This window comes from Xyrauchen texanus, chromosome 18 (assembly GCF_025860055.1).
Source record: "Xyrauchen texanus isolate HMW12.3.18 chromosome 18, RBS_HiC_50CHRs, whole genome shotgun sequence".
NCBI classification, from domain to species: domain Eukaryota; kingdom Metazoa; phylum Chordata; class Actinopteri; order Cypriniformes; family Catostomidae; genus Xyrauchen; species Xyrauchen texanus.
Genome location: NC_068293.1, coordinates 42,601,173 through 42,619,700, shown reverse-complemented (window position 1 = coordinate 42,619,700; position 18,528 = coordinate 42,601,173). Strand labels below are relative to the sequence as shown.

The following is an 18,528-nucleotide window of genomic DNA, read 5'->3' as shown; positions in this document are numbered from 1 at the left end:
ATGGTGCCGAAGGCAGCGCTAAGATCTAAAAGCACTAGAAGAGAAATGCAGCCGGGATCAGATAAGAGCAGTGTCTGTACTGTGATGGGGGATAAATCCTGACTGATATTCTTTAAATCTTTTTTCCTTTAAATCTCCACTTTCAAACAGCATTCCTAAGAGTTCTTTTGTTTTTGGTGATTTGCATTATTCGTGCATATCACCACCTTCTGGGCAGGAGGAGAATTTGTAGTAAAAAAAATAAGGACTTAGATATTGATGTCAAATAATGCTGTCTTTATATGCTTTTTGTTGCTTCAAAGTTCTGTTCACCATTCACTTGCACTGAATGGACCAACAGAGCTGAGCTATTTTTCTAAAACCTTGCCAGAGGTGTCTGATGCATGTATGCATATTTAATTGCATTGCTACCCCTCTTTCTATTTTTCAATAGCCCCCCCTAAAAATTGGGATCAGAAAAAATGCAATATGGCTGAATCTCAGGTTATGCACCTTTACAGCTCTAGAAAGCAAGTTTTAGCCAACTTTTTCACAGTCATGGAAACCCTGGATTAAAAGAACTGAACGGCTATTTTTAGATAAGAGTGCCACATGTATTATTCAACACCAAACCTGCCAAAAAAACTTAAATCTTTGCAACAATGCTATTCCTTCAACCTAGCTTTTAATTTTGTATTTGTTATCTGCATGCATGGCAATTTAGTGCATAAAAAAATGAAAAAATAAATAAAAATAATTCATAGTGCATCTAACCAATCCTGTAGCCATGTATCTGAATACATGACATATGTTGCATGGTCAAAACATGGTTAAGTATAGGCTTTTAAAATATTACATGCATGCATACAGTATGTGTGTAGGCAAACCAGCTGCTGATCGAGTGAAATTGACACTTTCAGGCTAAAACAATGACAGCAATCTATAAAACCCCAGAGGGAAATGAATGTGTCCTCAATTAACTGTCCCAATTCATCCTCTTCAATCAGTCTTTGCACATCAGCACAGGGTTTTTCTTTATTAGAGAAGAGTACAGTAAAATAAGCATATACTGTTTACACTTTTTAAAAACCCCATGAAATCAAAATTTTTTGTCCATGTCTGTTATTGCTTTGCAGTGATTTACAGTATATACCAGCAGTCACAAATTAGTGATTATTTCTCTGATTATTAGTTATAATGAATTGAAATGATTAGTTAGCCTAGCTAGCAGTTCTCTGCTTCTGATGAGTGTTCCCATTATTTTATAGTCAGCCCATTTATACTTAAGCAAACAGTATTTTTAAGATGGCAATTGTTAGTTAATTTATTGATAGTTATTATATTCTCACTTTAGGAAAATATAAAAATGGTCCATTCAGACAGGGGTTACCCCTGAACCCCCATACAGTAACCTATATGTTCTCTACTCTATATGTTCATAGTACACCTATGTCCCATACATTGATATCTGAATGTCAAAACTATGAAAACAAATGTTGATCTTATCAAGTTCCCACGACTAATGAACTCTATGAAATATATTAGCCTAATTTTTGGGTAGAAAAGACCCCCTCACAGCCCACTGCTTTGGCTTTGTCTCTGGGCCAGTGTCCACAGTGCTTTGAAGAAACTATTTTGACCGTTTACATTTTTTTTCCCCTTTCACGACTACTACTGCCAACATGGAAAGTTATAATAACTTCTGACACTGTGCATGTGTTTACTGGATCATTGCAGGGAAGGAAATGTAGAGACCGGACCTCCTGAAACTTTAATTGTATACCCCTGGTATATACAAACTAGTGCATACCTTAAAATGGACCAAATGAACATTTAGCAGGTATATGCATTTACAACCTTGCATTACTTTCTTAAAAAAAACATATTGAAGACTCATCTTGCAATCAAAAGCGAATACAATTAATGATTTATTTTTCAAAGAAATGCTCTCTAGAATGAGTTCTTCCCCTCCCCCTTAATAAACTACAGGGCAGGCTATTATAAGTCCTTCAATATGTCTCATGCACAAAGTTCCTGTTTCAATAGGAAATACATTAACACGGGAAACGCTACACTTGTGTTTGGTTGCTTTTACAAGGTGTCAGAATAAAACGCTGGAATCGGAAAAACTTGTACAATTTGTTTTGTGTTCGTTTATTAGTCTGGGAAGACTCATATTTGATTAGTTTCTCTCTGAGAAATGTCTTGTTGTTCACAAAAGGAAAAAGAAAGAATCAATCGAGGATTCATTTGTAACACTGATGTAACATAGAACATAGTGGCAAATCTTAAAATCAGAAACATTCAAAGATATTGTCATTGGCAATCAGGAAGTATCAATATCCAATAATTCGAGATGTGTGTGAAAAGGCAAGTATTAAAGTTTTTTACAGCTAGCACTTCAGAGTCCTGCTGAAAAATCAGCTTAAACCAGTCTAAGTTGGTTTGTGGGTCTTCCTGACTGGTTAGATTGGTCTGTTGGCTGGTTGTAGAGAAGTTTTTGGCCACTTTTTAGTCTTAAAGACCAGCTGGACTGACCATCTTGAACCAGCTTAGACCAGCAAAACATCTTATGCTGGTTTAAGGTGTTTTTGTAGCCTGGGAAAACTGGAAAGAGCTGGAAAAGGAACACTATACAGTATGGTCCGACCGTACAAGGAGAAATCGGTTGCAACTTCCCATTTAGTAAATCTCATGACAGTGATTTGGCACTCACAAAATAAAGGCAAAATTTTAAAGGTATAGTTTTACCAAAAAGCAAAAAGTCTGTCATTTTTTCTTCACTCTGTGTCATTCCATGCATGCTATTATGTTTTCTTTGAAATTATAGGTAGGTCGACACAGTGGTTATCTACTTAAACTCTTGCTCTCTGCTGCAGCTCTCGAATCAAATCTTTTGAGTTGGAATGAATCAGTCGATCCAGTTCAAATAACTGGTCTGAACGCTTTGTTCGTGAATCGGACTGATCTGGACTGAACTCACTGACTTGATCCGGTCACAGTGGTTAACAGCTTACTGGAGAGCAAGATTATCACTGAATAGCTATTTAAATTTAGGCCTGTTCATTAACGAAAGCTATCCTATGGCTTTAGAAGACTTGGAATATAGTGCAGAAGTCGTATGGACTACTTTTACAGTGCTTTTGCGAATCTTGAAGGCTTCAACCTCCATGGAGACTATTTGTGTTCCATACAAGTTTGGAATTACAAGTGGGTGAGTAAATTTCATTTTTGGGTGAACTATCCCTTTAAATATTCATGTGCTAGAAAGTCCCATTGATTGCTAGCTTCATTACACACATTGCATTCAGACCCACAACATTTCCCCAATAGTCTTTCACTAAAGATTATGACTGCTTTTGTTCAGTGTAGCCCATAGCTGAGGAACTCTCGAGCAACCGGTGAAAAGGGAAGAGTTCATGATCTTCCGTGCTGCGGTGTATTCTAACCTAGGCATGGCTAAAGGACATCATCATTATCGTAGCATTAATCTCTAAGGTGTCTCCTCTATTTCTTCAGCTTCTACCAGGCAGGTCTGATCAGCAGACGGGGATCTGAAGGGCGGGTGGTACTCGATTAAGTTGAGGATGGAGGAACCCGGGTTGTTTCTTTGGTGAAGGAACCAAACCACTGCAGACACGGCGACAATCAGCACCACACTGATGACGACCAGAGCTGACAGAAGAGGACTACTCTCTAGATACAAGCAGGAGAGAGTAAACAGTGTGATAAACACAAGAACAAGAGCTCTCGGTTGATTAGTGATGGTTTAGGATAGATGTGTACAACACAACACTATTAAATGGCTCCAGAAAACAAGGTTAGGGTACACTCTGTTGCTCTGTCCGCATGCGGTTACGTCTCATGCACGGTCCAGTGCTCTAGCCTTAAAAAGTATAGTCTTTGTAAGCTCACATGAACACAATGGAAGCGGCTCTTATAGCACAGTCAACGGCAGGAGCATGCACTGACAATTGTGCAAAGAAACACTAGGCTGCATGCCGACAGTCCTGTACAGTGATTCAAAACTTCTAAACAAAACTCCACAAAAAGATGAATGAGGAAAATATAAATAAAATAAATATAAATGAAATTATATATAGTTATAAAATCATACTTACTGGGTGCAACTGTCCAGATTGCCTCTGAAATAAAACAAACCAGCAAAGTCCATGTTTAGATATGTGACAAAACATAACACGCAATTTGACCTGTAATAAGTTTTGAAAACAGAGACAAACATCTCACCACATATTAACCATTACATTTTATTCTCTATTTTATCCAAATTAATATGATTATAATTTTTGTACCACTCACAATCTTTTAAACCACCTATCCTCAGACATAACTCAATACATCATATGGAATAAATTATATATTCATCTTAATGACGAAGAGTGTAATTTTTACAATGTTTTAATCACATAATATACCAATTAAAGAAATGTTCTGTGTTCAATACAAGTTAAGCTCAATCGAACGCATTTGTGGCATAATGTTTACCACAAAAATGTTTTTTGACCCTCTTCTTTAAAAAAAGCAATTATCTTGGTTCCAGTGAAGGCACATACAATGGAAGTCAATGGGGGCCAATTTATGAAATACTTTATAATACTCACTTTTTCAAAAGTATAGCTACAAGACAAATGATATGCATGTCAAAATTATTTTTGTGTGATAAAATCACTTGCTAACCTTTTCTATGTAAAGTTATATCCAATTTTACGACTTTGTTTCCATGATTATGTAATGTCAACAAACCGCAAAAAAACATTAAAACGATGATCGACAAACTTTTTTTAAAATCAGATGATTAAAAGACCATATAAAAGTAATGTGTATGACACCAGTGGTTATTTGATAGGTACTGGTGAGAAAATTCTTTTTTTTTTTTTGTTACTATAAATCTCCAATTTCACTTTCACATTCTTTGTGCATACTGTCACCTACTGGGTAGGGAGGAGAATTTATAGTAAAAAAGGATTAAAATGTTGCTCTTTTTCTGACCCACACCTATCATATCACTTCTGAAGAACCACTGAAGTCATATGGATTGCTTTTATGCTGCCTTTATGTGCTTTTTAGAGCTTCAAAGTTTTGATCACCATTCTAAAATTTTCTATAAATCTACCTTCTAAAAATCTTTGTTTTCAGCAGAAGAAAGGAAGTCATACACATCTGGGATGGCATGAAGGTGAGGACATGATGTGAGAGTTTTCCTTTTTGGGTGAACTGTCCCTTTAAAACCAGGTGTAAATGTGGTCTATAAGTAAACCATGTGTAAGTTGATTTTCCTTGCAAATTGTAACAAATATGTTTTTGTGGCATTTCCACATCGTTGCTCTGTTTATTTAAGTGTCCCATCCAGCCTGACACATCATCACTGACTTAACCAATGACAAGAGTTTGGGGCAATCTGTTTGGCTGACCAATAGTGGTCAAAACGGTACAAATGTGTATATTATATACAGGCTACATATATATAAAAGAAGCATTTTGACTATGTTTGGTAGTAATGGCAGGACAGATTAAGGTTTCACAGCTGTGTCCCTACTTTCTAGCACAACATTTATAAAATCACGCAATATCAAAGTCAGCCTTCATCCAAAAGGTCGTCTTTCCAAATGTTATTTTATGGTATTGAGTATTTTGGTGTAAATTTGAACATACTTGTCTGGCACACGACTCCGTTCTCAGGTTCATCTGTACAGCTGATGTTCTCCCACTTTCCAGTGTTGGAGTGAAGAGTCACACAGGTGTCCATGAGAGAAAGATCCGTGTCATCAGCGCCACCGTCCTCCCAGTTATTATAACTCAACACACTGTTATCATCATGCCACTTAAACACATCATCTACAAGAGACAATCGAAATGAGAGAATGTTGTGACAAATGAAATCTGGGTTACAGTGAGGCACTTACAATGGAAGTGAAGGGGGCCAGTCCATAAACATCCTTAAACACAAGTACAGCCACAAGACACTTTAGCCACATTATACATGTTAACAATAGGTCCTCGTGGTGGTGCGGTTACTCACCTCAATCAGGGTGGCGTAGGACAAGTCTCAGTTGCCTCCGCTTCTGAGACAGCCAATCTGCACATCTGATCACGTGACTCGTTGTGCATGACACCGTGGAGACTCACAGCATGTGGAGGCTCATGCTACTCTCCACGATCCACTCACCACGCCCATTGAGGCGAGAACCACTAATCACCACCACGAGGAGGTTACCCATGTGACTCTACCTCCTAGCAACAGTTGCCTCCGCCTGAGCCGCCAATCCGCATCTTATCATGTGACTCATTGTGCATGACACCGGAGACTCACAGCATGTGAGGCTCGAGCTACTCTCCGACCCACACACAACTCACCACGCCCATTGAGGCGAGAACCACTAATCACGACCACGAGGTTACCCCATGTGACTCCACCCTCCCTAGCAACAGGGCCAATTTGGTTGCTTAGGAGACCTGGCTGGAGTCACTCAGCACGCCGTGGATTCAAACTCGCGACTCCAGGGGTGGTAATCAGCATCAGTACTCACTGAGATACCCATTGATTTTCCCATGATGTCAAGCAACGAGGCACCGATTTCGGCTTCCGGTTTGAAGTTAGGCCTTAAACTACATCCACAGGTACACCTCCAATTCAGTACACCTCCTATCAGAAGTGAACTGGCTAGTTGTCTAAAGGCTTAACATCATTTTCTGTAATTGTACAAGCTGCTTAAAGTCACAGTTAACTTAGTGTATGTACATTTCTGACCCACTGGAATTATGATATAGTCAATTAAAAGTGGAACAATCGGTCTGTAAGCCATTGTTGGAGCAATTACTCATGTCATGCACAAAGAAGATGTCCTAAACGACTTATAATGAGTTTAAATGACTTCAACCTATGTATATGTAAACTTCTGACTTCAACTGTAGCGTTGAAATAGTAGATCGGATTTACATCGGTTTTGCATAGACGAATTTATGTGGAACATTAAGTGTAATGGCCTGCATCTCTCTCATTAGGTCATCCTCATCATTGAGCCCTACAAACGATGATCAAAGTTCACTTTGTCTTCTGAGTCATTGTTCAATAACTAAGTCAAGTCTTTCATCATGCAAGCCAGTCTGGTTTGATGTAAACATGTGGCGTCTAGAATATTTGTCTATACTGTTCAGTTAAAAGCAACACAAGTCCGGGTGTGGATAATTTATTCTTTGAACATGCCAACCCCCCCACCCCCAGCCCAGATCTTACAGGATTTCCTTGTGTTGTTGAACAACACGTGTGAAAATTGCACATGGGGAAAACAGCTGGAAATCTTCCCTACACGCTAATGCTAAGCCAATGCATTGGAGAGCACACATTCTGCACTTATATAGCGCCTTTTTAACCTTAGCGGTATTCAAAGCACTTTTCACTGAGTCTTATTCACCAATTCACACACCAATGATGGCACATCTGCCATGCAAGGTGCTAGCAACTTGGGGTTCAGTGTCTTGCCCAAGGACACTTCGGCATGGTGTTGTGTTGGCCGGGAATTGAACCACCAACCCAGCGATTAGTGGACAACCTGCTCTACCACCTGAGCCACAACTGCCCCAATAGATAAAAGGGGGTGATAAAATTACCTTCACATGCCATTAAACCTTTTGTGTAATTATTCAGGTAGCTTAATAAACATTTGCCAACAGTTTAACTTTCGCTTGTGTAACGGGAGCCAGCTGGTATATAGCTGTGCAGTGTGTAAACCTCACTCTCCTGACCTCAAGAGGTGCACTAGCGACTGACGCTAGAGGCTGTAGCTTTTAGCCTCCTTGTTAACGCACACGCCTCCCACGCCGGTTCAAGTCCCGTTTGGAGCGGGGCGAGCAGGACCGGTTACAATGGTGCCGTGACCCGGATGGGTGAGAGGTTTAGGGGGGTGAGTGTAATGGTACCCAGCTGTTAGATAGCTGTGCAATGTGTAAACCTCACTCTCCTGACCTCAAGAAGTGCACTAGCGACTGACGCTAGAGGGTGTAGCATGTAGCCTCCTTGTTAGCGCACCCGCTTCCCACGCTGGAGACGCCGGTTCGAGTCCCGTTCGGAGCGGGTCGACCAGGACCGGTTACACTTGCACAATAAGATTCTCTTCAAACTGTTGATTAAACATGACAGTTGTTGACCTGAACAAGAAAACTGACTGTACAAGCAGACATTTTGCTCCAGTATCCACAAGAGCACCCCTTGTACAAACATCTAGAGTTGCCGCAAACTTGCTGCAAACAGTCACTCATTTTCACATGCAAAATAAGGAAAATAAGCGTAAGATTTGCGGCAAACTCGTCATTGTTGCAATGATTTGCTGCAGGTTCACCACAACAGTGACTTGTTGATTTTAAATCCATGCTGACTTTAAACCTGCAAGACAAAAATAGCGCAACAAAATCCCTGAATGAATCACTTTCCATCTAAAATAAAAATAAATGGATGCTAACATTGTCTTCTATCGTGTGCAACACATGCATATCTGTTAACATTTTAGAATATGTAGTTTTAAGCAGTAGCGTAGGCAGAAACTTTTGGGTGGGTGGGCAAAGAGAAATAAACTTGTCATTTTTTTTTTTCAGTTTTTGATGTTTATCTAATTGTTTTCCAGGGGCGTATTTTAAACATTTAGCTACTTAATGTTGTCTACTTTTATGAATATTAACAGATCAATCAACAATAGTTGTGTTTGAGTACAATCAGACATTTTTATGTATTTATTTATATTATTTTACATGTGTAACATATGAAACTTTACTTGAGGCTGAGAACAGATTTGAATTATTTTATGGGGATTCTGGGGATTTACTCCAGACATGTTTGAATAACAGAAATGGACATTTTAACCATGCAATGGATCGATTTTGGTCATGTTTTCAGACGGATGAAAAAGATGGAAATGGGTATGTCTCCGCTGGGTGACTTTTTTCCCTGATCGTGTCACTGCATTGCAACTCTAGTCTTATTTAAGTGGGGAGAGATGACCCTGCTGCAACAGCCTATATAAAGCCTATAGGGTTGCAAAGGGGTGGACATTTTCCAGGAAATGTCCAGAAACTTTCCATGGGAAGTTAAGCTGGGGAATTTTGGAAATATTGGAAAAAACTTTGGGCACTTGGCTCTATGCTGCTGCATCTTTGTGGCATTCTTAACACAGGTCTGTGCACAGTATTTGCAAATGTACACAGCCTTTCCTTCTACATTGGCTGAGGTGAAATGAGGTTGGAATATTCTGGAAGGGTACAACTATTTTGATATTATGAATAGAAATAGGCTAGATGAACAGATGACCACTCCTCAATCAGCATGCTAAATCAAACTATAACCTAAGTTCTTGTATGATTACTGGCTAGCAGAAGGCAGAAGAAACAGCACCACAGTTGAGCTAGCGAGCACCATAGCTAGCCCCTTAAATTGTCAATGAACTGGTTTTAGCTAGCTTACATTTAGCATATCAAATTTACTGGCTAGCTAGCTACTGTATAAACAACACATTTTGATGTAGTATTTGCGAGTTAAACAATCAAATATATATAGATCAAATATATTTGGGCAGTGGTGGCTCAGTGGTTGAGGCTCAGAGGGTTACTGACCAGAAGGTCGGGGGTTCAAGCCCCAGCACCACCAAGATGCCACTGTTGGGCCCTTGAGCATGGCCCTTAACTCCAGGTTGCTCCGGGGGGATTGTCCCTGTAATAAGTGCACTGTAAGTAGCTTTGGATAAAAGCGTCTGCCAAATGCATAAATGTAAATGTAAATATTTACCGTAGTAATATCATCACTTGACTGGATGTAGTCCTTGGGCTCAAATGCAGTAGTGTGGCTTCAATAGTCCTGCTGCAGTAAGTAGTGTGCTGCGTGCATGTGATTGAGGAATGCGCAGGGTAGAAATTCAACCGAATTTGCATTAAATCTCAATTTTTTAACAAAGATTATGCTGCAAGGTTTTTTTTCCCCAAATCCCCTGTAATAGGCTAACCTGCAATTTTGCATATTTCCTGATTATTCCCATTAATTCCTGTTAATCCCTATGGAAAGTTTCCAACTTGGAAAATTCCCAGATTTTTGCCACCCTAGTAAAGCCATATTTGGACGGTACATATGTCCGGACATATGTCCGCAAAGTAATTATTACTGTGGATGCCTAGCCTTTACTGTTTACCATTGATTCACACAGGATAACATGCTTATACTGACACAATATGACACACTGCTGACTTGCGTAACTGACCTATTAGAAAATATGCAGGAAATATTAAACATGAAATATTATCGTATCCTGTATCTGCCGCGGGGGTAGCAGCTCAAGCAGGGGGCCCCAAACTTCCCTATCCCGAGCCACATTAACCAGCTCTGACTGGGGGACCCCCGAGGCGTTCCCAGGCCAGTGTGGAGATGTAATCTCTCCACCTAGTCCTGGGTCTTCCCCAAGGCCTCCTCCCAGCTGGATGTGCCTGAAACACCTCCCTAGGGATGCGCCCAGGGGGCATCCTTACCAGATGCCCAAACCACCTCAACTGACTCCTTTCGACGCAAAGGAGCAGCGGCTCTACTCCGAGCTCCTCACGGATGACTGAGCTCCTCACCCTATCTCTAAGGGAGAAGCCCACCACCCTTCTGAGGAAACCCATTTCGGCCGCTTGAACTCGCGACCTAGTTCTTCGGTCATAAACATAAAATGCTTGAAAAAAACACGCATCAGTTCAAATGCAACAGCCAGCGTTATCTGAAGTTGTGAAGCACGTCTTACATTTTCTGGCATATTCTCTTAATCAATATCTACTTCAGACAATCAGAGAATTTAAGAAACAATGATATTTAAAGTGAAAATAATGATGCATGATACGGGATGCCCGTCAACTGAACGTGCGTCTCATCATTGCATCAGCTGTTTACAGTGTAAATAGCTTCGTTGTACAGAGTGCAATCTAGTTTTGTATTTTGTGCTGCTGTTGTTTTGAAAGCTTTGATACTGACATTATCCAGCCCAACCGCCTCTGACGTTAACGGTTTGTGGTTCGATGCCAACAAACTACTGGCTGTTGGTGGAAAAGTGGCATAATACAATGACTGGGTGGGCCTGACTGCCAGTGGGTGGCACTGGCCCACCCAGGTCCACCTTGTGCCTACGCTAAAGGTTTTATGTAGCTTTAAGATCTAAACAACTTAATCCATTAAAAGAGAAAGAACTCGTGAAAGTTAAACAAACTATAAGAAGATACAGTAACAGCATGGCAGTCAGAATGCTCATGATTCTTGAAAACATTTCTCCTTTATGGTGAACTAAAAGCACTGATGAAATAACACTCCTGTAAACTGGCATTTGCCAAGGCCCCTCCCTTGAACAGATTAGTCAAGTTCAGCTACATTCCAGAAAGGAGAAATAATCTGCTTAACTGGCTAATGCATACAATTTGGGTTTTCATGGCTACACCAATCAGCCACAACATTAAAACCACCTGCCTAATATTGTGTAGGTCCCTCTCGTGCCACCAAAACAGCGCCAACCCGCATCTCAGAACAGCATTCAGACATGATATTCTTCTCACCACAATTGTACAGAGTGGTTATCTGACTTACTGTAGACTTTATCAGTTTGAACCAGTCTGACCATTCTCTGTTGACCTCTCTCATCAACAAGACATTTCAGTCCACAGGTTGGCGCTGTTTTGGCGGCACGAGGGGGACATACACAATATTAGGCAGGTGGTTTTAATGTTGTTACTTTTTGCTGAAAGATTACAAATCTTTGTTCCTCGCAACAGATTTGCGTTCCCTCTCAAAAAGTTTGCGTTCCCTCTCAATAGATTTGCGTTCCCTCGCGATAAGTTTTGCGTTCCCTCGCTTTGCGTTCCCTCGCAACAGATTTGCGTTCCCTCTCAATAGATTTGCGTTCCCTCGCGTTAAGTTTTGCGTTCCCTCGCAACAGATTTGCGTTCCCTCTCAAAATGTTTGCGTTCCCTCGCAACAGATTTGCGTTCCCTCTCAACAGATTTGCGTTTCCTCTAAAATAGTTTGCGTTTCCTCTCGACAGATTTGCGTTCCCTCGCGATAGATTTGCGTTCCCTCTAAAATAGTTTGCGTTCCCTCGCAACAGGTTTGCGTTCCCTCTCAAAAAGTTTGCGTTCCTCTCAACAGATTTGCGTACATTCACAATAGTTTTGCGTTCCTCGCAATAGTTTTACGTACACTTGCAATAACACTTGCATATTTTAACCATAATATTTGTATTAACCCGAGACCCCGCATGACTGCTGTGTGCATTTTAATTTCCCTATTTGATTTGTAACTAGTAGCAGCTAATAAGAGAAAAAAAATATATATATATATATTCTAGAGCAAATAGTTTCTTAATATTGATATCGATAAGTTTTGCGTTCCTCGCTGCGTTCCTCTCAAAAGTTTGCTTCCCTCGCAACAGATTTGCGTTCCTCGCGACAGCATGCCGTGGTCGCACGAGTGCTCCCCTCCACAGCCCTGTTTATGTTCCGGTGGGCTAGAGAGCGAGGCTGGGCTCGTTGGAAAGGTCTCGGGCAGCCCTTTCGAGCGAGACCGTACTCAGGGCTGTGTATCCGCGCCCCGGGGTGAGACATTCAAAAGGTCTCGGGAGGCCCTTTCCAACGAGCCCGGCCCCGAGGTCGTAGCCCACCGGGTTCCCGAGATACTGGGCGTTCGACCATGGCACAGGCAAAGGAGGGCTGTCTCTCAAATCCTGGACAGCTCACTAGTTTTTGAGACCCATGCATTTTTTCGGATGGAAATCAAACTTACCGTCGCTGTCATAATACATTCCAAGCCATATGCTCATATTGCCTTTCCACACAGAAGGACTGTATTTAATGATGTAGTCATTCTCCTCTGCACTTTTCACTGTCAAGAGATCTAAAGAAAATATTTTTGGGGGGATTAACTTTGTCAAGCAGTATGCATGTACAGTAAATGGTTCTATAAATGCATGAAAAGAATACGTCACCTGACAAGTAAAAACGTACAAACAAAAAAAAGTATTTACCGTATCCTCTGCACATATCTTTGGCATCTAGAATCGAGTAGCTCTTGGCAATATCCTCTTCTCCATGAACAAAGTGGTAGCAGTTGGAGCCAAATGTCAACCATGTGCGTCCATCTGCAGGGCAGTCTGTATATTGACATATGAATTTATAAGTTAACATCTCAGCTTGTGTAAAACATGAAGACTTTTCACAATGAACATTAATGCCATGTCTGTATAGTCCTTCAGGCTCGAGATATGCAAATGCAGATATCACCTGACCTCCTCACATCCACTGTTGTTGTTTCCACCTCCATTCTCCTAATGTTTAGCGGCAATTACATCTTATTGTACTTTTGTTTTTGATTTTCTCCCCAATTTGGAATGCCCAATTCCCAATGCGCTCCAAGTCCTCGTGGTAGCGTAGTGACTCGCCTCAATCTGGGTGGCGGCGGACGAATCTAAGTTGCCTCCGCGTCTGAAACAATCAATCCACGCATCTTATCACGTGGCTTGTTGAGGGCGTTACCACGGAGACATAGCGCGTGTGGAGGTATCCACACACAATTCACCACGTGCCCCACTGAGAGCGAACCACATTATAGCAACCATGAGGAGGTTACTCCATGTGACTCTACCCTCCCTAGCAACCGGGCCAATTTGGTTGCTTAGGAGACCTGGCTGGAGTCACTCAGCACACCCTGGGATTTTAAATTGTAAACTCTAGTGGTGGTAGTCAGCATCTTTACACGCTGAGATACCCAGGCGCCCCCTTTTTATACTTCTTATTGAAAGCAACGTCCCAACGAAGAGTATTGCCACCTTGTGGATCCACTTATTAGTGCAAATAGTTCAACGGTGCGTTCGGAGTATGCATCATTAAATTGGGTAACATGCGTTCGGTGTTCGAGCACTTTGCTGATGACGAAATTTGTGCCACGCATCCTGTAAGCAAATGCTAAGCAAAGCATTCTTTGGCCATCAGTTACCATGCACTGTCATCATATGGGAAAATATTGCAATGAAAGTGAATGGTGACTGAGGGAGAGTACACTCAAAAATGGAAACTTCAAAAAGTTCTCATCAAAAAATCCTCCACGTGCAGCAATGACAGCTTTGCAGATCCTTGCTATTCTAGCGGTCATTTTGTCCAGATACTCAGGTGACCTTTCACCCCACACTTCCTGTTGCACTTTCCATAGATGTGACTGTCTTGTCGGGCACTTCTCACGCACCTTACAGTCTAACTGATCCCACAAAACTCAATGGGGTGAAGATCCATAACACTCTTTTACAATTATCTGTTGTCCAATGTCTGTGTTTCTTTGCCCACTCGAAACTTTTCTTTTTCGGTTTCAAAAATTCTTCCCATAAGTCCTCCTGAGTCTTCTCTTTACTGTTGTACATGAAACTGGTGTTTAGCAGGTAGAATTCAATGAAGCTGTCAGCGGAGGACATGTGAGGCGTCTATTTCTCAAACTAGAGACTCTGGTGTACTTATCCTCTTGTTTAGTTGCACATCTGGTCTTCCACATCTCTTTCTGTCCTTGTTAAAGACAGTTGTGCTTTGCATTTCAAGACTGTAGTGTTGAAATCAGGACTGGATTGGTAATCTGGCATTTTCCCGGTGGGCCGACGCACTTTGGGGCCAGGGGAGGACTGGCCATGGGGAGAACCAAGCGGGGCAGTGGATCGGCCAAGAAACAGGCCGAATGGGCTGCGATAAGCTAAAATGAGCCGCTGCGTTGTGCAGAACGGACCACAAAATGGCGCCGCGATATGCAGAAAAGGACAGCGACAACAACTTTTGTGCCAGTTGCTATGTAAAACCAAGGGCCGATTTCTCTTCCCAGTCCAGCCCTGGTTGAAATGTCACCTTTACTCTATCGATAAATCAGTCCATTAATAAAACGACCAATTTATCGATCATTATGTCACCCAAAATCAATCTAGCTATCAATAAAATGACCAAACATGACTTTAATTAACCGATATATCAGCCAATATGTCACCCGAAATCAATCTATCTCAACAAAATAAACATAAATAATATATTGACCGATCCATCGGCCGATATGTCACCTGAAATCTAGCTATCTAGTTTAGAAATCCTAATTTAAAATGACATCTTAGTTGCAGTTTTTTTTTTTAATGAGTAACAAAACTGTGTAATACATTTTATAAGGAGTGTAGTCTACGTGCCCACGATGCCTCTGCTGCTGTTTGGTAGGGATGGGCGATACCACTTATTTTATTTTCGATCCGATACCAATAATATCAAGTCCAATATCATCAATACTGATACCAATGCTCCTCTATGGAATATATAATTTCACGATTTCATGGGATAAAATTGGTAATTTAAAATATTATTATTCAAGTCATTTTTTTGGTACATTTATGAGCCTAAACAAAAAATAAGACTTCTGCTTTGTTCACCTTTACAAAAATGAACCATGGTTTCACTACAGTAACAATAGTTTAACCCTTGTATATAGTTAAACCATCATTCCTACGACAAAATGACTGTAGTAAAACAAAGGTTTCCTCCAAAAACAAACATGGTTATTACAGTCATCGTTACTAATGTATTACTTAATAGAAACCATGTTTCATTTTAGTTTATTATTATTATTATTAATTATTAACAAAAATTAAAGGCCATTATCAACGTTTTACCAGCTTTTAATTTAAATAAAATTGTAAGAAACGTCACACACGCACATTTTAATAAATATCACCTTTAGATGTTTTTATTTAGTCTCATTCCCTCAGTATGGCACGAGCTCTAGAAGAAACAGTTCCCATCATGCACTAGTATTTTTCACAATGAAGCTTATGATATGTTCATGGAAACCAAAAAATAATATCCCTATTTTTTGCGTGAGGATCGATATGTTTGATATAACCGCAGTATCGGAAGTATCGATATTTTAGGATCGATCCGCCCATTCCTACTGTTTGGGAAAAGCATTTCCGTCGCAGCATTTAGTCTTTGATCAAGAGCAGAATTTAACCAGATTTTTCCAGTCGTACAAAGTTGCTCGTGACAGTCACGTAATAAGAGCCGCTGATACAAAATGACAAGTTTGATATTTACTGTGAACTTTAGAACTCAAATAAGAAACAATGTAGCCTTACAAACAACAGTTGCGCTCCGAAATGCACATCTGAAACATTTCACTGTCTTGACTCGGTGAAGTTCACTCGTGTGCTTCGACATTAAAACAATCAAACCCGTCACGACCTTTGCGTTTAATACATCAAATGATCGCTAATGCAAACTGTGGGATCATGAAAAGTCGCTACTCACCAGGACTGTCCTGTCCTCGCGATAAATGACACGTTAAAGTAAGAAGAACGATGTTAGACAGTGTAAAATAGCAAGATCTACACGGCTCCATGTTTTCAGATCAGATATGGCTGCGTGCAAACGCGTTTGGAGGCGTCACATACACGTACACACAAATACACTCACTCTCACGCACACACACAAACACACCCGCACATACACTTACTCGCACACATACTCACACATACACAAACACTCACTCAAACACATAAATACTCACACAAACACATACTCAAACACACACATACTCACACATACACACTCACACATTAACACACACACTAACTCATACATACACAAACACACTGCACATACACTCACTCACACACATACTCACACATACACAAACACTCACTCAAACACATAAATACTCACACAAACACATACTCAAACACACACATACTCACACATACACACTCTCACACATAAACACACACACTAACTCATACATACACAAACACACTCACATACACTCACACACACAAACACTCACTCAAACACATAAATACTCACACAAACACATACTCATACATACTCACACATACACACTCACACATACACTTACTCACACACATACTCACACAAACACATAAATACTCACACAAACACTCACTCAAACATACACACACTCAAACACACACATACTGCACATAAACACTCACAAACTCATACATACACATACACACGCTCTCTCTCTCACACACACAAACACACTCTCACACACAACGCACTCTCACACACACAAACACTCTCTCTCACACACACACACACACTCACACACACACACTCTCTCTCTCTCACACACACACACACACAAACAAACTCTCACACAAACACACTCTCACACACACACAAACACTCTCTCACACACACACACAAACACACTCTCACACACACACTCTCTCTCTCACACACTCTCACACACAAACACACTCTCACACAGACACACACAAACACTCTCTCTCCCACACACACACACACACACACACACAAACACACTCTCTCACTCACACACACACAAACACTCTCTCCTCACACACACACACTCTCTCTCTCACACACACCTCTCTCTCTCTCACACTCTCACACACAAACACTCTCTCTCTCACACACTCTCACACACAAACACTCTCTCTCACTCACACACACACACAAACACTCTCTCTCTCACACACACACACACTCTCTCTCACACACACTCTCTCTCTCTCACACACACACACACACACACAAACACTCTCTCTCACACACACACACACAAACACACTCTCTCTCACTCACTCACACACACACACAAACACTCTCTCTCACACACACACACTCTCTCAGACACACAAACACACTCTCTCACTCACACACACACAGTCTCTCAGACACACACTTTGGTTATTGCAACATCATCTTTTAGTTTGCACATTAAAAATAGAGATGGCCGACGAGGATTAAACAATAGTAGATTAAACAATAGTAATAATAGACACTGAAGTTAAGAAACCATCAAGACCATGAAATCACACCAGATTAATGTGAAACCGGATTCACTCATGCACTCCAACACTTTTCATTTCAATCTACTTTACACGGGTTCTACCCAGCAAATTATTATTTACCTTTAATTTAAAAAAAATATGAATAGTCCTACATGTACACAGTGTTTTCTGCAATAATTACCATGAAATAATCGTGCATTTATTTTGGCATTCATTCATTACAGTGTGACGTCATGCAGTTCAGTGTTCAAGACCTTTTAATGGAGGGACAAATGACTCCAAATTAAAGACTGAATCATTTCATTGATTTATTTAGTGATTTACTGATTAATTACATTATTTCATTGCATTTCTTTACAATTTCATAATGTATTTTACGATTTATTTATTTAAATTAAATTTCAGTAATTTGGCCATACATACCTTTTTCCGCTTCACCGATTATCCAGAAGATTTAATTAATGTTATTATAATTCTGACCAAATTTAATATTATTCAATGCAAATTTACTAGTAAAATGTATATATTGTTATGGTCTTATTGAGTGAAGCACGGCGGTAAATTGACAATATTAAAGACTCTAAATAAAATAAAAGCTATTAAGACTTTAGATATTTGTCAGTTTATAAAGTATTTATTTGAAGAATATGCTGCAATGCACTTATTGTACCTTTATTTTGTTTTATGT

The 18,528-nt window shown here is 40.4% G+C and overlaps 1 protein-coding gene across 1 annotated transcript; it reads right to left on the bottom strand.

Moving 5' to 3' along the window:
- Window positions 1–860: 860 nt before the first annotated feature.
- LOC127658669 (CD302 antigen-like) lies at window positions 861–16,556 on the bottom strand. The gene is made up of 6 exons (XM_052148078.1): window positions 16,312–16,556; window positions 13,020–13,145; window positions 12,779–12,889; window positions 5,653–5,835; window positions 4,101–4,124; window positions 861–3,675 (listed from the first exon to the last, which is right to left on the bottom strand). Exons 1-6 carry the CDS (start codon window positions 16,400–16,402, stop codon window positions 3,473–3,475), a joined length of 738 nt encoding a protein of 245 aa, XP_052004038.1. The 5' UTR covers window positions 16,403–16,556; the 3' UTR covers window positions 861–3,472.
- Window positions 16,557–18,528: the final 1,972 nt, after the last annotated feature.